The 24,526-nt window shown below is 32.9% G+C and overlaps 1 protein-coding gene across 4 annotated transcripts in view; it reads right to left on the bottom strand.

Moving 5' to 3' along the window:
* Window positions 1-24,526, bottom strand: part of HMCN1 (hemicentin 1) — an 814,916-nt gene that overhangs the window by 182,275 nt on the left and 608,115 nt on the right. For all 4 annotated transcript variants that reach the window (XM_074222240.1, XM_074222238.1, XM_074222239.1 and 1 more), the window contains exons 31-40: window positions 22,824-23,102; window positions 21,993-22,274; window positions 21,435-21,543; window positions 20,259-20,428; window positions 18,738-18,892; window positions 15,413-15,536; window positions 5,812-5,913; window positions 3,640-3,816; window positions 2,768-2,919; window positions 518-641 (exon numbers count right to left, since the gene is read on the bottom strand). In XM_074222240.1, coding sequence (XP_074078341.1) covers window positions 518-641; window positions 2,768-2,919; window positions 3,640-3,816; window positions 5,812-5,913; window positions 15,413-15,536; window positions 18,738-18,892; window positions 20,259-20,428; window positions 21,435-21,543; window positions 21,993-22,274; window positions 22,824-23,102 — 1,674 coding nt within the window. The remainder of the gene's footprint in view (window positions 1-517; window positions 642-2,767; window positions 2,920-3,639; window positions 3,817-5,811; window positions 5,914-15,412; window positions 15,537-18,737; window positions 18,893-20,258; window positions 20,429-21,434; window positions 21,544-21,992; window positions 22,275-22,823; window positions 23,103-24,526) is intronic.

The raw sequence follows: 24,526 nt of genomic DNA, 5'->3' as shown, positions 1-24,526 counted from the left end.
TATCCTTATATGAACAATACACCTAAAACTTTAAATTTTGTACATATATATTTTAATATTAGATAAAAAATAGCTTAACAAGAGCATGAAGTCTTTGCTGATTGCTCTGAATGTAAAATTCAGTAAAAACAGAAAATATGAATGTCTTTGAGTGGATTGAGTAGAATAGTTGGAGGACGTTCCTTTGGGAGAAGGAACTGCTGCTAATGTTCTTATTCTTCAAATATTTCTCTGTAAACAATAATATATCATGGGTATGTTTCTTTTTGGTTCCAAGAATTAAAAAAAATGAAAGATAAAATTTATTTAAAAAAACAAACATAAGCAGCTTGTTACCAACTTTGGTTTTGAGTTGATTACATTAAATATCATTGCTACTTTTCCTGATTTTTTTTTATCAAGACTTCCCTTTCCTTTCATAATCTTACTGATTCATAATAGACAAGACATATTTATAACAGACATATTCATAATATTCATAATATGCATAATAGACAAGACAATTGACATTTCTCACCATATACTCTGAGGTCAATGTCCCTTTGTTTCTCCCCAGCAGCATTCACTGCCACACAGGTATATTTTCCTGTATCACTAATTTGTGCACTAGTCAATACTAGGACTCTGCCACCAAAAAGGACCTATACCAAAAGGAATAAGAAATCAAGTTTAATAGATTGTTCTCTCTTGCACATTTCTTTCAGTAAGTAATGAAAACAAAAACTAGATTTCTATAGTAAGAACTTTACATGTATTTTGTTGAGTGCTCAAAACAACCTTGGGAAGTGGATCCTATTATTATTCTCATTTTGCAGAAGAAGAAATTGAGGCAGACAGCTATGCGATTTCCCAGGATCAAAGAGTTAGTAAACATCTAAGATGGAATTTGAACTCAAGTTTTTTTTCACCTGAGTTAAAAACTGAACCATCTAACTGCCAAAAATTATGAAACAAAGGAAAATATTTTTATAACATACAAAGAACTTTTACCCTTCCAAGATTCATAGATGAAGAGACCTTAGGCACCACCTAATCTAATATCACCCAGTTAGACATGTATTTTATAAGAAAGCATTTTGTGATGAAACCATAATCCAGAAAAAAAGAGGTACAGTGGCCTCTATTGATAGGGTCTTAGTGATCAGAGTCGATAACTTATTCCCAAATTTCCCATTCCTTTCCACTAACCATGCAACTTTTATTTAGAAATACATTTTGTACACTATTATTATCTTAATTTAGAGTTATTTCTAGTTTGCTTGAATGTGGAGCCACTGTCCATGGTAGCACAGATACAGTATAAATAACAAGCAGTAATAAACTATGATAATACATACACATAAATTTATCCATACTGAACCTGGTAGCAAGTGCTAGCCCAAGGCTGCCATTTTTACAGGGAAAAAACTTATGATTGTGTGTGTATGGGATGGAGCAGGATATTGAAGGAAACAAATTAGATGATTATTCAATTTTATAAGACAGGGGAAAAGATGAAACTTCAAGAACAGATACTTTAGAAGAGGCATATTAATAAATTATGCCTTTTTATTTTCTAATGTCAGTAATCGATATTTACCTTCTATCAAGCCTTCAAAGACTCTGAATGAGGAAGGATTAAAGAAAGCATGATGTATTGAAAGAAATAAAAAACAAAATAAGATTAGGAGAGAGAGACTAATTTACTTGATTAAATAACTACAAAAGTGAATTTGGATTTGATCTGATTTTTTCCTCAATTTTTAGTCAATAAAAATTGAATGAATATGAAATTTTCCCTTCAGGTTCAAGTTCACATGCCGCCTCACAGAATTTTGCAGTTTCAGAATTGGAAGGGACTTAAAGGCTAATTTACACTTGTGCCTGACTAAAGATCCTCCTTTAACACAAAGGGCCAATACTTATCTAATCAGTTCTTAAAGGCCCATTATCTCCCAAACCCCCATTATTTTTTCCAATAGAACTTTGATTGTTAGGAAATTTTCCTTACATGAATCAACTTTCCACTTATCTAATTCTGATTAAATATCTAAAAGGAAGAGTTAATACAGAGAAATACATAGTAAAAAGTAATCATTTTACACATTAGCAGCAACACAGAATCTAGCAAAAAAAATGCAAAAGAAAAAAAATCCTGAAAGTGAAAAATTGGCATAAGGGCAAGTTTTTTGATTATTGTCCCCCTCCTTCAGTTTATCAACAGCCTTCCTTTAAAATCTGGCAGCAGTCAGAACCATAAGCAATACTTCAGCTATAATCTGATGAAAATAGATTATACTATCTCCTGAGAATCCATTTAATATTTAGTTTTATATTTGTACACTTTGTTGTTGTCATTTTCATTTTCAATTATGTTCACTCTTTGTAACCCCACTGGCATTTTCAGGATAGAAATACCAATGTGATTTTACTATTTCTTTCTCCAGCTCATTTTACAGATGAGGAAATCGAGACAAATAGGGTCAAGTGACTTGCCCAGGGTTACATAGCTAGTAAATGACTGAGACCCTATTTGAACTTAGGAAGGTGAATCTTGCTGCTTCCAGACCTAGTGTTCTATTCACTGAGCCACCTAACTGCCCCCTACCTAGAGTTACACTGTTAAAAATGGATTAGGGCAAAACTCAAACTGGCATCACCTTATTTCAACGCTAGCCCTCTATGTAACTATCATCCTTTCCACAGATTTTATAGTGTCATATTCTGTTCCTAATTTTTTTCTTGTCTCAGTTATAATTATTTTCTTTAGAACAGTGGCAGCAAATACCTGAATTCCATCAGAGAAGCTGGAGACAGGGCTACCATCTTTTAGCCAGGTCAAACTTGGTGCAGGAATGCCTCTGGCCTCACATTCTAACCTCACCAGATTATTAACGACCACTGACATCATGTCATTGCTTCCAGAAATTGATGGAGGGACTAAAAGAGAGAATTATGATAAGGCAAGTTAATGTTAAAAAATTATTTGATGAAAATAAAGACAAAGGATTGTAGCAATAGAAATAGCCACATATTTCTACAATAGTTTTATTTGCCTTTTCAAAGATTCTTTTCATATTTTTCATTTTATCCTCACAGTTACTCTGTAAGATATACAAGGAAACTTTTATTACCCAAATTTTAAAATGAGGAAATGCAAATAAAAAGAAATGTGCTGTTTTTCTCTAAGATCATAAAACTATATCCTGACAGATCTGAGACTAGAATTTTATTCTCTTTACTCCCAGGAAAGTGTCTGCATTTTTCTTTGATACCAAACCGATTCTATTTAGACAGGGAATTTTTTTGACCCAAATTCTTATGACCCAAGGACTAGTATTAATAAATGTAATTATTCAAATAGCCAATTATTTAACTAGCCAATAAGATTTCTATGGCTTTCAGGAAAAAAAAACATTTAAATATATTAAAAGGTCAAGAAAATATTAACATGTTCCAAAGAATAACAATACACCATTATATTTTAAATGCTTTGGTACCTAAACTGAGATAATATAATAAATGTTTATATTAAAAGTTCAAAAGACTGCTCTTGAATGGTTTTTAGTAAGCTCTTCCTTGCCTCCTGCCTCAATTAATTCAGGATAATTAATTAATTATAAAAATGTAATTAATAATAATAAATTCAGGGATATTTACCATGAACCTGTAGACTATAGAATAATTCAGTAGTTCCTGCTGTATTGATGGCTACACATTTGTAGATGCCAGTGTCAGCAATCTGAGCACTATCAATCTCAAGGATCTGTCCCCTTTTCAAGAAAGTGACACCAGCAGAGCTCGAAAGTGGATGATTATCTTTATACCATGTAATAACTGAAAGAAGAATATAGGGAAAGTAAAGTCAATGTGAAAAAAAATTCCTCTGGAGTAGCTTCATTCACTGAACTGAAACACAACTGCCATCCGGGAAGTCACTTAGTCTCATGTTCATAATGAGTCCTAAATTCACTTCAGCCAAGCAAACCTCTTCCCTCCCCATCCTCAGTTTTCTAACATTTCTATTTTGACTTTTGAGTTCCAAATTCTTTTTTTTTCCTCTCTCTTTCCTCCCTCCTCCCGAGGTTGCAACCAAATGGATATAAGTAATACATGTTCAATTATGGAAAATATTTCCATGTTAATCATTTTGTACAAAAATATTTGAATGAAGGAAAAGGAAAGTCTAAAATAGCATTTGGATTCAATTAACACCAGTTCCTTCTGTGAAGGTGGATAGCAGGTTTCATCAACAGTCCTTTGGATTTTTGCATTGCTGAGAATAGCTAAACTATTCACCGTTCTTCATCAACAATATTGCGGTTACTGTAAACATTCTTCTAGTTCTGTTCACTTCACTATGGATCAGTTCATGTAAGTCTTTCCAGATTTTTCTGAAATTATTCTATTTGTCATTTGTTATAACACAATAACATTCCATTACAGTTATATACCATATCTTATTTAATCATTTCCTCATTTGATGTACATGCTTTTGATTTCCAGTTTTTAGGCATCACAAAAAGAGCTGCCATAAATATTTTTGAGCAAATAGGTCCCTTTCACTTTTTAGAAAACCTCTTTTGATGAGGATTCTTACAATTATTTGTATCTATAACCTCACCAATGTTTGAGGTCCCTCCAACCAAAAAGATTGCCTGTCTTTTCTGACTGTTAATCATGTTCGCACAAAAGTTCACTATAGGAAATTCACCCAGAATTTCTTTCTCTCTCCCAACTTCATAAATATATTTGTGGAGCACTGTCTTTTTATCTGTTATATACAAACATTTCTAAAAATAATTATCTGTAACTCTCTGACCCTAAAGATAATTATCATTACAATACAATTATCATTACAAATACAATAATTCCTTTTCTTCTAAAAAGATTGACTTGGATACTATCTTATAAAATTTGAAGGTTCGTTAACTTTATATTGTCACAAATGCTTGACATAGATTATCAATTAATGGAATGAAATAAATGTTGAAAATAAGAATTTTCATCAGTCATAGCAGTTTAGCATGGTAATCGATATAGTATTTGTATGATACTATTTTGAGAGGATAGGGAAAGGAATGAACATTTATATTGTGCTGATTATATGCCAGATAGCTTTAAGCACATTTTACAAATGTTATCTTATTTGATCCTCATAATAATATTATGAGGTAACTGAAGTAAACAGAGGTTAAATGCTACTGTCTGAGGCTAGATTTTAATTCAGGTTTTCTTGACTACAGACCCAGTGCTCTATTCACCATGCCACCAGCTGCCTCAATTTTGTATTCTTTATGACAGTAGTAAATGTCAAATGACTTGAAGGGGCAGTGTGGGGAAATTCCTGTACTTAGAGTCAAAAAGGATATTGCTCAAAATAATGTCCCCTCCCATTCTTAATAGCTGTATAACCATGAATCTCAGCCTGTGTCTGCCTTTGTAAAATGGGAATAATATTACCTCCCAGGGTCTTATGAGATGATATCTGTATAAAGGGTTTTGTAAAATTTAAAGCACTATATGTCTTCCATTTTATTATTATTATTATTAATTGTGTAATTTATATGCAATAAACAGATGTATAAAATTGAGTTATTGTTATAACTCTTAATTTGAAGGAAATTATAGATCTATATGTAATTAATAGCATGAATGTAAGTATGAAAATTTCAATTTTGACACTATTTATACCTAGGCTTTAATCCTTAATAATAATTTTAGTAATTTTACTGTTATAGCTCAGAAAGAAATAATTTTTACATGCTGTTTATAATTTCTAGATCCTTCAAAATAAGATAAGATACAACATATCAAAGTAAACAAACATACCAGGCAAAGGATTTCCAGATGCTTCACACTCAAGCTGAACTGGACTGTTAATCACGACTGTCTCATTCAACATCTTTCCTGCATTCTCAAGGTGGGGGGGTTCTAGAAGAACAATGAATGAGTCATATAGAAATTCATATTCTGAGGCAGTTTGATCAATAAAAAAATTGGAAAGTTTTTGTTTCACTATAGATATAAAGTAGCTTTTTAAAAATCCAAATATAGATAAAAAGGCAGAGAATGTGTTCACCTGAAATAGTAGGAGGTTCTTCACCAAATAGTTCTCTACATCACTGAAACTGAAAGGATTTAGTCTTCTTCCCTTTCCCTATAGTTTCTGAGATGTTTTACATGAAGGTGACATCTAGCCCAAATACAATAATTCCTTTTCTTTTTCTTTTTTCTTTTGTTAGGTTTTTGCAAGGCAAATGGGGTTAAGTGGCTTGCCCGAGGTCACACAGCTAGGTAATTATTAAGTGTCTGAGGTCGGATTTGAACTCAGGTACTCCTGACTCCTGACTCCACTGCACCACCTAGCCTCCAAATACAATAATTCTAACATCTCAATGTGAAAAGTGCTGTGGATAGATCTTCAAAAGTTTCTATGATGGGGTGGCTAGGTGGCGCAGTGGAGTCAGGAGTCAGGAGTACCTGAGTTCAAATCCGACCTCAGACACTTAATAATTATCTAGCTGTGTGGCCTTGGGCAAGTCACTTAACCCCATTTGCCTTGCAGAAACCTAAAAACAAAAATCAAACAAACAAAAGTTTCTATGATGTAAAAATCTTACCCCGATAAGGAACACAAAACTGAATAACATGATTTCAGACAGGTATTAGGTATTGGAGAAAATGAATAGGCTAGGTTTTTGATAACTATTGGCTGAATCAATTTTTCTCAATATTTTGAAAACCATAGTCCAAAATTGAACAATCTTCACATCAACCTCTCCCCCCATCTTCATTTCTTCCCGGGATTCCCTCCCCTGAACGTCTCTATCAGATCCCTGGAAACCTCATCATCCTGGATGATCTAGATGATCTAGAGTCTTAGAAATTATACTTCTGTAGTATCCTCCTCCATTCCTGGGGTCCTTCCCTCTAAATGTATGGTTCCTCCCAGAATCTCCATTGAAGAAGGATGCCTTGGCCAACTTTCATTCCCAACAAGCTGCACTCTGACCCTGTATCAGGAACCTTACACATTCCTTCCCCCTCAGCTTCCTTTTTGTGTTTTTTCCCCCTTAGAATATAAGCTCCTTGATGGTGGTAAACAAAAATTTAAGTTCCTACTTACTATGTGCCACTTACTCTGCAAGTACTTCATAAATATTATTCCAAAGAATAGTTTTCTTTTTGCTTGTATTTGTTTTACCAGCAGTTAGTAATTGCTTGGCCCAGGGTAAGTACTTAAAATACTTGTTGACGGACTACATGAGTATTCTATGTCTTTCAAGCTAGTTGAGATTATCATTGGTGGAGACACATTACATGTTGAAAATTCAAATTTAGGGGCAACTAGGTGGTGCAGTGGATAGAGCATTGGCCCTGAAGTCAGAAAGACCTGAGTTCAAATCTAACCTCAGACATTTCATAATTATCTGTGTAACCTAAGAAAGTCACTTAACCCCATGGCCTTAAATAATTAAATTTAAAAAAAATTAAAATTTACCTGAGTTGGGATTCAAAAAAATACTTGTTAGATTGGGCTGAGACTAGCAAGATAGAATGTGATGGGGAGGAATCTAAAAAAAAAAATTAAACAGGTCCCAACAATAAGCTTCACAAATACAGAATGAGGCAGAAGAAGCAAGGGTAGACATATGGAAATTCTGGAGCTAGTCTGAACTAACTAGGAAGAGCCAGCTATAAATTGTTTTTAGTATGAGCACTTAAAACTTGGAAATAGACAGATATTCCAAATCAGAATTTGACATTGTTTTACTAATTGGCTAGGTTTAAGAAAATGATGGGAAAAATGTTAATAACAATTAGGTGGTAAGCATTTACCAGCACACACTTACTTAGACAATAGTTTGTCTAAAAATAAAAACAACAAACCAAATTAGTGCTTTTTTTAACTAGTGACTTAAAATGATAATATTGAGCCAATAGTACTCATAGGGTATCTAAGAAAGATAATATGATCCTAGGATACTTGAAGAGAAGGAGTAAGAAGAGATAGGTTTAATTGTATTCTGAGCTTGTCAGAAAACAATGTGGGAATCTATTTTATATCTGGACACAACAGCTTAAGGACAGGAAACTAGAATGCTGACAGGTCTCAAAATCATACAACAAAGATGAATTGGAGGAACTGGAAATGTATAGTCTGGGGAAGATAGGACTCCAGAGAAACACCAGAGATGTCTTCAAGTATCTGGATGGTTGTCAACAAGAATGATTAATGTGTCCCATTTGACCCTAAAGGGTAGGATTAAAGGCAATGGATTGCAGTTGCAAAGATATAAATTTAAGATTATTATAAAGGAAAAACTTCCCAAGAATTAGGAGTCTGAAAATAAAGTAGATTGCCTCAATAGGTGGTGACCATCCCTTTCATCTGAAATTTTGCAACAGGGTTGGGTGACTACTCATCAGAATAATATAGAAATATTATAGAAATAATATAGAAAGACATTTCTTTTAGCTATGGTGGGATTAGATGATCATTCAGTTTCCTTTTGACTTTGAAATTTTGTGTTCCTACAATATTTAGAGGAGGTGGTACCTGGGAAAACTCACATTATATTCTTATTATTTCCCAATAATTTCAAATGCAATCCAATTAAAATGTATATCATAGGCAGACATATAAAGATGTCACAAAAATGAGATTTGTAACCAAGTAATTCTGTAGAAAGGGAGTGAAGCCATTTCCCCCCTTTTTCTTTAGTAAATGATTTTGTATATGGAACTGACTGTCTTGATTATGAAAATTAAAGAGCTTATCTACAACAATTCTGATCACCAAATGATTTCTCTCTCTCTGGAAAACAGTGCACTATATTATATATTATGAAATAAATAGGGCACAATGTACAATGATTTCAAAATCAAGGATGAAATTTTACATATTCTTGCTGAATTTTTCCATTCACAATGGGAAAAACAACACAAATGATATACAAAAGATGACACAGAAATTGCCCTCACCCACTTTTTGGTAAGTAATAAAGTAGAAGCAGATTCAACTCTAGAATTTAAATCAGTCTGGAAAATAAATTTGAATCCTTGAGAAATTCTTTCAATACTTTCTGGTTATTTTACTATAAATATAGTTAAAGTCATAATAAAGTTATAATAATATCTTATTGACCTAAAAGAATTGAGTCATTACCAAGGTATGTGACATCTAAAGTGGGCAGTAGGTGTAGCATGTGACAATGATAGTGACATGAAAGAATTAATACTGTTTAATTATCTAACTTTACCATCAAGAAATTACAGTAATTACAAATTCAACTTATTCACAGATAACTAGGAAGCTTGTTCCTTAATCATTTAATCTACCCGTGTGAGTCAAAAAAAATTGGGAAAGGATAAAGAAAAGTTTTCAACAATACTTCTCAACAAATATTTGGTAATGAATAAACACACATATGTACACACATAAAGACATTGTGTATGTAAATATATATTATATGTTTACACTCACATATGTGCCTATATATTACGTAATTCATTATCACAAACATACATATATGAAGTTGGGGTGTTTAAAATAATGATAAATATTTCTATAGTTGTTTCTACTAGACAATTATTAAAGTACCCAAAGGACCCTGGTGAGCAACAGAGGCATCAGTACTTTACAAATATTTTTTAAAATGCTGGTGAAGTGAAAAAGGCCACAAATCAAATATTTGTTTTGTTAAAGCAGTTGAAAGCAGGGATTTTACATTTTCTCATGTTTTATGGAGAAACAAATACATGCAACTAAAAAAATATTTGTACTTTTAGCACCCCAAACAAAACATCTGTCTCAGTTGGCTAACATTTGCAATATAAAACAGCCTTATACTTCGGTCTAAAGAAAACAATTTCCAGCATTGTTAAAGATTTAGAGGGTAAAAGGAGCTGATGGGGGCTCACATTTCATAAGAAAAGGAATTTTCCCACAAGGAAATTCACAAGGATGTTTTTCTATTGGAAGAATAGGATCCATGTGTTTGTTTTTTGATTTCTTTTTTTTTTACTTCAAGAAATCATTTAAATTCATTGTCAGCATCTTAGAAACCCCTTTTGATTTCCTTAAGAGTAATAGAATCATCTAAGAGTCCTTGATAACAAAGATACTAAGGAACTGTCATATTGAATTTTCTAAGAACAGATACTTTACCCCTAAGACAGCCAATGATCCCAAAGACAGAAAACACATTATCTGCTGAAAGAATCAAGTAGGCAGTCTTCTGAGTCAAGAATAGAAGTTAAGACATTGAAAAAACAGTGTTTAGAAACAGTGAAAGATTAGTCTTATTAGAAGAATGGAAATATAAAAATTCCCTAAGTTATAAATGGGTCATGTCCAAAAGTTTACTTGGAAATCAGTCATTCGAAAATGGAAATACATTCTCCTCTAGAAACAATGGGTTGTATTCTAAACTGATTCCCTCCCTCCCCCAAACCATTTAATGCTTTATAGCAGTGAAATGTTTTTAATTTTCTTTGAAAAAGAATGCATAATATCATCATAAAACTAGAGATTTAAAATACAACAATATTGAGAAATTTATATTCGATTCATTTCAAATTTTGATGTTTTCACTATGGAATAAACTCTTGAAGGCAGTGCAAAAAATCACAATCTCTGGCAATTTTTTATGTGTCCAATTACAGACTGTCACCTGAAGATCAGTCTAGCTCAATTCAGGAAGGCTTTTCACCAGAAGACTTGCTTCTAGGTGATGAATTATTTCAGCCATAATAGCTTATGTCTACTATGATGTACTTCAGCCTGATTCCTATGTAAAATCATTTTTAAAAAAACACTAAAGCTGATGCTCCTGAACATGAATGTCTTTATACTCTAAGCTTGGCAGATATTTGTAGAGAGCAGCCCAGACTCAAAGGACCAGCAGAGGCACATTGAGAAAGAGAAAGAATAGGAGAAGACTACAGCTTAGCAGAGTAGCCACAAGCAAAATGTCTTTTTGTGCTCTCTTTGTATTCTCTCACTCTCTACTGTAGAAAAACGTATCCCTGTATGTCTGAGAATTTTATTTATCATTTTCCTTTTCCTTTTCCTTTTTACCTACTATCAAGTGCCTTCTACTTAATTGTGTTTTACTTTTAAAATAACGTAACTGCTTGTTGGTCTGGTAAAAGGAGCATTAGTGCAGAGCTTCATTTTAACTCTTTTCTGATAGAAGTCTTTTTTTTTTAGCAAGAGGGGAAAGAGGCAGAAAGTCAGACATTGTATCTCCTGCATTCAGTAAATGTACCAGGCAGGAAATAAAGGTGGAATCCATAAACTCTTTGTTACTGGCTGTGACTGAAGAGAAGCAGTGGAGGGAGGTGCATATCCCCCAGCTTAATCAGTACCGGTCTGGAAATGGTGAAAGTAATGAATGAATGGAAATACATGAAGTTCTCAACATGCAAATGGGCTTATGTCCAACCATTTTAAAATCAGGTTTTTGGAACTGGGAACAGAGTTTCCCATAGAAACAATGTTGGTTACATTCCCGGTTAGCTCATAAAAGCCAATTTAACCCCATCATGTAACTCAATGATTACCCTTGCTATGGAAAAAGTAGTATAAAATGATCTTTTTGCAACAGTTAAGGGATGGAGAATAAAATAAGAAAACTTTCTCTCTGGGATTGGGACTAGAAATAAGGATTCTTTACTTCAAAAATGATTATCAGAGAAAATACACCTTGCTATTACAGATGAGGTTACTGAAGTTTTGTGTTTTTTGAAAGCTTACTGATAATTATAGGAAATTGCCCCATTAAGGGAAAATGTGCTAAATTCTCCCATCATATTCTTAAATCTCTGGATAACTTTAAAAAAATCTCTGTGGTAGGTTTTTCTTCACTATACATGCTTTATTCTGAGACCATTCAATAAGTCAGAGGAGATTAGTTATGACCAAGAATCAGTTATATTTTTAGATCCTTTTTATGTGCATTATAATGATTTTATGTAATCTTAAAGATTGAAGGAAGCTAGGAGGCACAGGGCCCTGGAATCAGGAAGACTTGTCTTCCAAAGTTCAAATCCAGCCTCAGACACCAACTAATTGTAAAACCCTAGACAAGTCACATAACCCTGTTTGCCTCAATTTCCTCATCTGCAAAATGAGTTGGAGAAGGACATGGCAAACTATTCCAGTATCTTTTCTAAGAAAACTCCAAATGGGGTCACTGAGAGTCAGACACAAATGAACAATAAAAAGGAATGAAAGATAAAAAGTTACAAGTTCCATTTATTAGAATTCCAAGGATGGTAACGTTACCATGGAAGTAGAAAGGACACAAAAGCAACTTTCACAATCTAAAATCAAAAACTCATGTTTAATTGAGTCTCTCTCTCTCTCTCTCTCTCTCTCTCTCTCTCTCTCTCTGTGTGTGTGTGTGTGTGTGTGTGTGTGTGTGTGTGTGTGTGTGTGTGTGTGTGTGTAGAACTTAGAGTCATAAAACTATGGAATTTAAAAGGAGAGTTAAGACTGATGATAACCACTGGTTGACCTCCTGATTCTGAGTTTAAGGGTTTAAATGGCAAAAGAAACTGTGCTAAAAGGAAAAAAAAAACTTTTCCTTTAGAGGATTGGGGGAAAACATCAAGCAGGGATTCAGAGGGCAATCAATCTGTCAATCCAAAGTAAGAATTTATTAGGCACTTACTATGAGTGAGACACTTTGCTAGGGATAGAAAGACACAAATAAAATAGTCTGTCATTGAGGAACATCGAACCTAATTGAAGGAAACAATATATGCTGCAAAACTGGGTATTTATAAACTAACTACAAGATTACTTCAGGGTGAAGATACCAACTGTTACTTGAAGAGATGTAGGGGAGAGGGAATCAGGAAAAATTTGATATAGAAGGCAGCACTTCTCAAATCTTCATTGATGTCCCTGTTCCCACACCAACCAAAAAATCTGATTATTTCAAAGCAAAAGATAATTCAACAGCATAACTGATAGAAAACTAGATAGAGATCCAGCAGTCAATGGTAGAGCACCAATGAGAATAGGCCAGAGGTGCAATACTGCATTGTTATTACAATGAAATCACGAAGGAAAATCAATGGAACAAAGAAATCTGTGGGAACAGGGGGAGAATAAGCAGTAGCAACAATAGAGACAGGGAAAGGTGTCTGGCAAGGATGTTACTGTGCAAAGCTCTAACAAAGCCCTAACAAAACATTCCTATGAACGTCATCTCATTTCAATATTTAGTTTGTTTGTTTGTCTGGTTGTTTCATGAATATGTTTTCTCTTATTCCATCTACAGGAAGGTCCCTTCAGAGCAGGGCAGAGATAGGGATGAGTTTCTTTATTTTGTTATGCTATTTGAGTGCCTTTGTCATTGAATGCCTTTTGTTTTGGTAAAAGGATATTGGTGAGGATTCATGAGTTGTCCTTGTGAGTAGATATAAATGCAAAAAATGGCTTGAAGTTAGAGTAGCTTTCAGGGGATCTACAATTGAAAAGAAAGCACACACATATGCACATATATATGTATCTATACATATATACACACATACACACATATATATGAATGCAAAAAAAGCCACACACACATATATTATAAAATTACATATATATATATATATATATAATATATATTATATATATAAATGAATTACCCAGAATCATAGATTAGTAGGGAGATCATATGAGTCTGGGTAATTCATTCATCTTTTTAAAATTTCTTTTATTTAAGGCAATGGGGTTAAGAGTGCTTTGCACAGGGTCACATAACTAGGCAATTTTTAAATGTGTGAAGTTGGATTTGAACTTGGGTCCTCCTGACTCCAGGACCAGGGCTCTATCCACTGTGCCATCTAGCTAACCCCAATTCATTCCTCTTTGATTTTTCAGTCTGTGAAACACTGCTTGTCATTCAGATTTTACTGATCATCCTACAAAAGTTTGATTATTTTTTGAAATGTTTTCAGTCTTTTGTATGCCATGTTACTATTGAAGAAACAAGTGTAGTTAACTTAAAGGTAAACTGTTCTTTGATACAAAATCAATTTGATGACAAAGCAAAGTGAAATTAATAAAAAAATAAATATTACTTAATATGTGAATATCTGAGATGGAAAATATTAAAAACAAAATTAAATTAAACATTTTATTCCTAAAAGGGGAAAAACCTAATGATCCTAGTTAGGGTCTGTGATTAGTACATGAGATTCCATTTCATAAAGTATATTTAAAAAGTGCCTCACCAATTCAGAACTGTTTGAATTACTGGAGCTACTTAGGTGGGAGTACATCTGGTAGGAAGGAAGAAAGATATCATTTTAACTTATTTTCCTTATATGAAGCCCAATTTGATTAATGTTAGATTTCAAAATGGAAAATGAATTCTCAACCCAAAAAGCAGTCTGAGAAAATCTTAAAGTATGAAGTTGGGGGGAAAGAGAAAGAATGAAAGAGAATACAAATCCTGTGGTTGCAAGGATGTTGCTAAACCCTGAAGAATTGAATCATAGTCTTTGAGAATTTTAGGGACCTCAATGACCCTCTTAGTCAATAAGCAAAAAGGGACTTGTTTACCCTCTGCTTCAACTCCCTATTGAAATTAATATTATATGCATACAAATAAAATGTTCAGTGGGAACACAGAATTCTTGAAAATCTTCACAGGTAAGTACCCAAATAGGTTAAATTCCTGCCCCGTTTTTAACTTAGGCATCAACTCAGATATCTGCATCCATCATCCTTGTTGGATCTCACATAATACTTTGTTTTCCATTTTTTGGATATATTTACCATATAGTAATATTATTATTAGTATGTGTGTTTGTGTTTTCTCTTCCTATCGGACCCTAAGTTCTTTAAGGATCACATATTAGAAAAACTCTATAACTTCCTGAGCATGAAATACAATGTAGTCCACAAAGTAATTTAATAAACATAGTTCTTGCTCTACCTCACCTTGCATCTACCTCTTCCAAGAGAGATCATGAATTAGTCAACAAGCATTGAACACAGTATCTGTGCATGAAAAGTCCTGAGGGAGGTAGTCTATTCTCTCAAGGAGTTTATAGTCTACAAAAGTATCACAAATGCAGCTGGGGAACAATTATCACTGGTTCTCTTGAAAGAACAATAAAGAAATACTGAATTTTAACAAATACCTTATTAAAACTTTATGAAACAACAAGCTCTGGCAATATTTTAACTCAATGGTGGACTCTTTGTGCTTTTATTTAAACAATGTATCTTGCTATCTTGATGGAAAATCATGATTCCAATGTGTGCATTTTTTTCTGTTTACAAGGTAAAATGGTGTAGATTATTTTCTTGCAAGTTTCAAGAAACAACCATTTCTATTAACCCATTAATTTATAAGATAGAATTGATGGTTTCAGAAAAGACAAAAATAAACTCCCTGTAACAAGAAATGGAAATTACCATGCACATGTAGGTGAATATGCTGTTGGGCTTCTCCAGCTGCATTGGTAGCCACACAGGTGTATCTGGCAGCATCTTCCAGCAGGGCTTTGGCGATTTGCAGAATTCGGCCAGAAGACTGTAGCTAATTGGTAACAAAAACATAATAATTGTTGTGACCTTCATATTTGAATCTTGAAAAAAGGCACATGTCAAAACAAACTGATCCGTGTTTAAAACAAATAAATACCCAGTTTCACTTTACAATCTAAATAACGGGTGGGGAACATTTTTTTCCTGCCATAGAGATGATAATTAGATCCTCAAGAGCTGATGATATCACCAAGTGATATCTATTTATTCATATAAAATTATCAACTTAAAAATTAGCCTGGGGGCAGCTAGGTGGCACTACTGACCCTGGAGTCAGGGGGACTTGAGTTCAAGATTGGCCTCAGACATTTAATCATTGCCTAACTGTGTGACCTTGAGCAAGTCCCTTAATCTCATTATCTTAAAAAATTAAAAAAAAATTTAAAAAATTAGCCTGCTATATTTGGTCAACAATTAATTAATTTACCCCTAAAAAGTTCCTAGATTTATTGAACTCTGAGGCCTGCCTGTGGTTGCCATGGCAGTACCAAATGATTTCAAGGGTTTTATATGGCTTATGGATGGGATGTTTTGCCCCTGACCTAAATAACCTTTTAACATATTAGGTCAGGATCAAGTGATCACATAAGAAGAAAATAAAACAGATTACACCGACTGAAAGACTTAGATTATGGAAAAGATCAGAGTTAAGCTAAAATAAATCTGCTACTACAAACCTGGAACTTAAGTGAATGGGAAAAAGCATCCTGAATATTTTTATATATTTATGAAAATTTAAACTGTCAGTAAAATCAAAACTATGTTGGTAGTATTTATAAATAATTTGAAAATTTATATCACTTTTTGTTTTTATTAAAATAACCATTCCTCTAACCCACAAATTTTTAAAAAATGAGTCAATCTATTATCATTTATTAAAAAAATCTACTAGGTGGCAGGTACTATGCTAAGTGTTGAGAAATAAAATTACAAAAATATAATTTTGACTTTTTCAAGACAAAAGATCCAGTGGCTAAATTATTTCAAAAAGACATATAAAGACATACTTTCTCTACGCTGTAGCTAGATGGTATTAGTGGGTTAAGAGCCCACCCTGAAGTCTAGAGGACCTGGCCTGAGACATTTAGAAGCTGTGTGGTAATATCTAATGTCAGAAAGAAACTCTCTGTTGTATTCCAGATTAATGTTCTCCTAAAACCATAGATCTATTTTTCTTTAAGAAGGGGGAATTCATTATCCCACAAAGAACTCCTACTCTATTGTCCCCTAAAAATTACAGTGACAATCTAAGCATAATTATCTAAATTCTTCCTCAAACTGGCCCTTCTGTTACATTTTTATTTAAATTTTTTGTTAATGTGGGGTTTCTATAGTTTTATAAATATAATCTATTTCATCTAGATTACTTGTTTTACTGACATTTAATTAGGCAAATAGTTTCTAATGATTTTACTTTTTTTTATTAGTTGTAAAATCTATAATCAAAGAAGCTTACATGTTCTGAAGAGAACTATTATCCTTTCTTCCCTTGACCCTTGCAAGTCTTCTCTAGGAGAAACTGGAATTCTTTCAAGTGCTCCTCAATTGACATGACTTATAAAATTTCTTTAATCATCTTCCCTTTTGGATAAGTTCCAATTTGTCAACATCTTTCCTAAATATTCCAAGTATGGACTAGCTAATGTAGAATAATGGAATTATCATGTCTCCATTATACTCATTATACTTTGTTTTTAATAATTTCATTATGTGTTCTTTTTTTAATTAAAATTTTAGCTTACCAAAACCCAAAGGACTTTTAAAGTGAACTGCTATGTAATTAGATCCCTTTTATTTCTGTGTTTATGCCATTTTAAGATAAGTATAGGACTACACATTTTTCCTTAGGAAATTTCAACTTGTTAGATTCAGTTTACTGTTCCATCCTGAAATCTTTTGGGATGCTGATACTATCACTTGAATATCAATTAACATTATTATATCAACAGAGATTTCTGGTTGACATAAATTCATTTACGTACACTCTGGGTCTAATATATTGCAGTCCACATTTTTCATTCTTGTCCACAAGAGTTTCATTGGAATTTTATCAGATATCTTACTGTGATTTAGATAAACTATTTCTATAATATATCTCTGACATGAATATAATACTAGAGAGAATTTCAAGTCAATATCAAGTATTATCAAAACACTACCATGTGTAAGTCACTGTGTTGAGATATGAAGATATAAATATGGGCAAAAGTCAGTCCCTGTTCTCAAGGACATCATAGTCTAATTGAGACAGCATTCAAATAATTATGTACTAATAAGCTATCCATAATATAAATTGGACATAATGGGCACTTACATTAAGATATCAGGAAAAATTTCCTGAAGGAGGTAGAATTTTAGCTGAGACTTGAAGGAAATGTAGAAGGAGAAAATAATACTTTGGCATGTTATTTTTAGTAAACCTGATAATTACCATTTCCCTAAATTTCCAAAAACTATTTGCTTAATAATGTTTTAGAATGGGGTAGAGAGGTGCAGATGTTGAATTTGCTATTAATCCACTTAGCCCAGCACAAATCAACAAGACAAATGCAAATAATGATTTAATAGACATTTGTTACTGAGTGTCTTATTTCCTTGGGCCAAGGGCAGGTCTTATAGAAAGGGAGTTAGAATTACCATTTGTTTAGATGAACAAAGCTCATTCATTACAGGATTGTTATATTCAAATTGGATAATTTAACTCAAAATGCATACTTTGAATTGGATTATCCAGTGCTGACATTTATATAAAAATGAAAACAGAAATATCAAACATGATTTAAAAACTATTTCATTTTGAATTTTGGAACATATTCTTATTCCTGAGTATTATTTACTGAGTTAGTTTATTTATTTAGTCATTTATTCATTTATTTATTTATTTACAAGAGGATCAAATGAGTTTAGCATTTGGATATTACTTTTGCTTCACTGAATCCATCAGAAATGGAGATAATGAAATAAATAAACCATTTTGGTATTTAAAAAATAGGTGGTCCTTGAAATGCTTAATTTATTGCATTGTTGAAACAGTGATTTCAGGCAAAACTTAGTCCAATAAACTGACACAATAATATACTATTTTTATAAGAATCAGGAAAGAAAGTTAGCCTGAACAAAAAAAGTGAAAGTATACCAACACTTATTGGTAGCTAATTAAATCTTTTTGAGGTTGAGATCTTTTTTAACTTACTTTGATATTTCCTCGGGCAGTGTTCACAGGCTGTCCATCTTTCAACCAGGTGATCGAGGGATTGGGAATGCCATTAGCTATGCATTGTAGGGTCACAGGTTTATATATGATCACAGATCTCTCAGAAGGTCCTGAAGACTTGATTGTTGGAGAAACTAATAAAAGAAAATAAGTATAATTTCCATCATTTAGACTCAAATAAACATGTAAATCATGCAAGAAGGGGAATAATATTAGTAAGGCACAAAAGTAGGAGAATAGGAAATAGCTCAGAATAAGTGGATAATAAATTTGAATAAATTTGAATAAGGTCATATTATGAAGAATTTTGAATATTGGGTGATGAATTTATAATTTATTTTTAGACATTAGGGAATCATTTTCAGTAGATTGGTAGTAGATATTTGAATAGTACTTTAAAGACTCCCAGACATGGTACATTCCTATTTTATCAGAACCTCACCAAAACTCTATGAGATAGTTTCTTCACATATGATTATCATTTAATGGGTTTTTAGAAATGGATAGAGCACTGGATTTGAAGTAAGAAAAAGTCTAGTTCTGAATCCTTCCTCAAATACTTACAAACTTAAAGGACTCTGATCAAGTCACTCTTTCAGTAATTTGTTGTACAATCATGTCTGACTCTACATGACTCTGTGGATTTTATAGGGTTTTTTTTTTTTTTTGGCAAAGACACTGGGGTTGTTTGTCATTTCCTTCTCCAGTGAGTCCCCATTATTTATACAAATGAGGTACTGGGGCAGATGGAGATTAAACGATTTGCCCAGTGTCACACAGCTAGTAGATGTCTAAGGCTGGATTTGAACTCAGATATTCATGATTCCAGGCATGGTGTTCTATTTACTGTACCACTGTCTCTAAGCAAAAGAAGTAGATAATAATAGCCAGCACTTACATGATGCTTTAAGGGTTGTAATGCACTTTAGAAGTATTAGTTTGTTTTATCCTTACATTAACCCTGAGGGGTAATTGTTTTATTATTATTATTATGTTCATTTTATAAATGAAGCAGAGAGAAGTAATGTGACTTGTCCAGGGTTGGAGATGATAAGAACTCAGCTCTTCCTGATTTTGGGTCCTGTGCTCAACCACTAGGCCAACTAGGTGCCTAATTAATGCTCATTATTTTTAATAATAATAGCATTCCTTTCACAAGGTTGTCATAAGGATCAATCAACTAAATGAGGACAAAAGGTTTTGCAACCTCAAATCAATGTCTATTGTTGTTGTTATTATTATTATTTCATTCCTCCTAGAGATGTAGTAATTCTTTGCCCCCAAAGCGGTGAGATCTTCTTTAATATGAATTATCTCATCTCTTGACCTTGGACTCTAAGGACACCCATACTTAATAACTATTTCCCAATTGACTCTCTGGATAAAACAAATAAAATGATGAAATTAAGGAGGCCATTGTCCCAGAAGAACCTCTAAATTTCTTTATGGTCCTAAATTTGTAATCCTATGATTCTGTGATTGATCCTTGCTTAAACATACCATGAACAGTCACATCAAATTCCTTTCCATGGGTTCCAGCTATATTTGTTGCCACACACCGATAACGACCTGTGTCAGATACTTGGGCCTGTGCAATAACAAGTTTGCGTCCATTTAATAAAATCTTGAATCCATCTTCTCCTTCAATTGGCTGACCGTCTTTCAACCAACTGGAACAAAAAAATCAATATGGAATTCTAGCAAGTTGTTCAAAATAAAGAGATACTTATTTAAAGGAACTTTCAACATATGAAAATATATCCTTCCTAGTATTTCAGTGTAGTCAACTTCGATAAGCTGAATCATAAGCAAGATTCCACTAAAATGGGGATACTGTACTGTTAAGTTCTTTCTTTGCTTTACAGACTGGTACATGGTTATAGGGTCTTACTGGTTTAGTTATGATAAATATCCAAATAAGGTAAATATTTCTCTTATTCCCCTATAAGTTATACACATTATACCATGAAAAAACAATCCAAAGTAATATATTATTTCCCAGATACAGCTCAATAAATAATTCAACGTGGAAATAAAAACTAAGCAGTTGAAGAGAGAACAGTATAGTTACATCTTTTCAAGGTTGTTTTGTTTTTTCATTCATTTATGGATCACAGGAAACAGTAATTATTTTTTATCAATGTTAGTTTCAAGCATTCCAATGGTCTCACTAGTAAAATCTCAATCCTACTCTTTATTTATTATCTGAAAAAAAATAGAAGACCTTCAAAAGAGTCAGGATCTCAGAAAAGAAGAAAAGAAAGGACAAAGATATTTATTGTTACAGCATGTACTTTCCTCCTATTTTTTTATAAGCTTCTTTTCACTTAATAATTTACTGAACATTTCAGAGCAATGAAAGAGAATGTTCATTAATACTTTCATCTCTATCAATAGCTTCTCCTGCCATATGGATTCTTTAAAATGAAATTTCATAATACACAGCAAATTTGGATACTTTATAGAATTGAGACTGGAATCTGATCTGTTTTTAAAATACCTTTAGCAAAAATAGTCCTTTTATTATGGAAATGATGAAAAGAATTTTTATGCAAATTATTTCAAAAAGTCTTTATCCTAAACAATTGTATACAACATAAAAATCTTTGCTAATTAGCTCCTTTACCATTGCAGCAAAGAATTGGCTATGTTTGGCAGACATACCAAAACCCTTACATGATAGTTGGTGAGGGGGATCCCATCACTTGACAGTCTAGTTCCAACAGGTTATTAACAACCACGATGAAGTCAGATGTTTCATCTCCACCTTCTACAGTTGGTGGTACTATAAGGAAATACAAGAATGTACAATACTAGAAAATATGTGTGGCCATAACAAATGATGGTAAAAATAGTAGAGGAGAGATTTTGAATGTCAGAGTAACTTAAAACATGGGAGGGGGTTTTAGGTGAATTATACTTTCCTCTATTAAAATGAGCATAGACTTTTTTCTTTTTAAATAATTTACAGCATTACATGTAGTTTTTTTCAATTGCCCTGTAATGACTAAATGAGCAGGAACCAACACTTAGTTCATGATGAACCCACGAAAGTAAGAAAAAATTCCATGGAAATTTTTGTTGTTTAACTTATTTGGGACCAACAATAATAAAATATATTATAAATATGCACACATCATTTATGATCATTCTCTGATCATAAAATAAGCAAATTGTGGCAAAAGACTTTCCTATGAATTTAAGAAAAAGTGAAATGTTTATTGATTTTCATACCTAAGACATCAACATTGTATTTGATTTCCTTTTCTCCTGCAACACTGTTAGCCACACATATATATTGTCCGTGGTCAACTTCTAGAACATTCATGATTTCAAGTTTCTTCCCACCAGCTATTATATGGATATTATCACTTGCTTTCACAGGTGCACCATCTTTTAGCCAAGTAAGGGCAGGAGGAGGGTTTCCAGCTGCTTTGCATTCTAGCGTCAGAGAATTGCCAATAATCACTTGTTTATTCAGAGGTATTTCTGAGTTTCCTTCAATAATTGGTGGAACTAAGGAAAGAAATGAGATTTTAAGGCTATTTATAATGTAATCACAAAATATCCCTTGAAGATAGAAGCTATTTTTTCCCTTAACATTTTTTTTGTCTCACTAAAAATTTTTATAATTCCTTTTGTTCCCTTAAGGTGCTAAGAGGAGCATTTCATGGTTCATATGACATACCATTCTTTTTACACTAGAACAGGATCTGGTATATTTGACTTGAAAATTGTTGTCCAAAAAGTTAAGGAAAATGGACAGGATGCATACACCATTCTAAGACTATATTAACTCCATAGATATGGCGAAAGTCACAAGAATGTCTAAACACTCAGAGACAAAACAGTTGTCAGCATGAGTAGGTCAGCTTCTCAGACCCATGGAGGTTCTCTTTTGGTTCAAATTATGAGATTGATTCCTTTATTTTCTGTTCCCTTTCATAAAAAGGGACCTTTGAATCTAATGTGCTATACTACTAATAGTGCTTTAATCAATAACTTCTGTTTTCATACCCTTAAGAACAATAGAAAAAGCAATAACAAAATTCCTTTTTCCCTTACCATACACATCTACTTCATATGTTTTTTCAGCTGTTCCAGCAATGTTTGACACATGACATGTGTATTTTCCAGAATCGGATACTTGAACATGAGGGATCTGAAGAAAATGCCCTTTATCAATATAAAGGGCTTGTGGATTGGATACGATCAGCCGGCCATCTCTATGCCAAGTTATAACAGGCATTGGAAGTCCACGGGCTTCACACTCTAGCTTAATCATGCTGCTGATCAGTGCAGATATTTCAGTGGTTATATTGCTTCCTTTAATGCTTGGTGGAACTACAAAAAAACAAAACAACTAAAGTTTTAAAAATTTCAGTAACCTTAATAGAATTTTGAGGGTCATACTTAAATTAGTTAAGAGAGCAGCGATTTCATCACTATGGATACTTCTTCCATTGATTGGTCCAGAGTGCAATAAATCCATACTACAGAAATTGGTTCTGTGATTCAAATGATCATCAATAATTCATCATAGTTCAGTAAACCTTTTATCAGTAATCTCTCTGAATTGATTAAACTGGTATCCTGGCAGTTTATCATTGGATTGTTTCAGCATGGTCAGACCTGCTAGTTTTTGTCCTCTGTTTCACCACAGACAGCAGAGTAGTTCCATATAGGAAGCTAGATCATCACAAATATTACTCAGTTGTTCTAAATCTGTGCTGTGTCTGCTAGTCACTGTGCTGATCACAAGAGATACAAGGAAAGACAAAAGGCAGGTCCAGCTCTAAAACAGGTCAAAGCAATTAATTACAAACAATCAGCAAATATTTTCTAAAAATAATCATAAATGAAAGGAAAATAGGAAGTCAGGGTTTTGTAGATAGTTATAATAGGAAAGAACCTTAGAAATGATCAACATTGCAGTTCTGGACCATTTTTGCACCAAGGCTCTCTTGTCAGTCTGATGAAGTTTATCTACTCATTCTCAGAAAAATATTTTAATGTAAAATATAATATCTAGGATTTCAAAGGAAACAAATTATTTTTGAAATACAATGATCAATTTAAAAAAAGCAACTTCACAGACCTAAGGTTAAGAACTTAAATTAACCTCATTTTAGATGATGCAAATGCTAACTAGAAAGGTAACATGATTTCCTAAGTGTCATAGAGAAAGTAATATACATTCTCGAGTTTACTCAACTGATTCAAGTGTCCTACTAACCAAAGCTTCTATTTACAACACAATTAGTTTTTTGGTCAGAATTATATTAATCCTCACAATTATAATTATTTACCTGGAATATTAAGAATACAATTTCTGGGGTTTATTTAGTTGCTTAGTTTCATAATTATGTTCTATATATACATATATAGATACATATATAGATATAGATAGATATAGATGTAGATGTAGATATAGATGATATAGATATAGATATAGATATAGATATAGATATAGATATAGATATAGATATAGATATAGATATAGATATGAAAAACTCTTCATAAAATATCTAATACAAGCACAAGAAATTTGAAATTAGGCCAAGGAGCAAAAAGAAGAATGTCTGAATCAAAAAGTTGGTACTACTCCTTGTTCTTTCCCCAAGGAATAGGTAGGATTTGAAAGGATTCATAACCAGCTACTGATGATGACAGGGAATTTTTAGTTTCTGCCTGTCACTATACTTTTTGGAACTATTAACATTTCATATTCTCAGCTTTGCTCATCTAATTGGTGACATGTGTAATTT

The sequence above is a fragment of the Macrotis lagotis genome, chromosome 2 (genome assembly GCF_037893015.1).
Source record: "Macrotis lagotis isolate mMagLag1 chromosome 2, bilby.v1.9.chrom.fasta, whole genome shotgun sequence".
NCBI classification, from domain to species: domain Eukaryota; kingdom Metazoa; phylum Chordata; class Mammalia; order Peramelemorphia; family Peramelidae; genus Macrotis; species Macrotis lagotis.
This window is presented reverse-complemented; position numbering and strand designations above follow the sequence as displayed.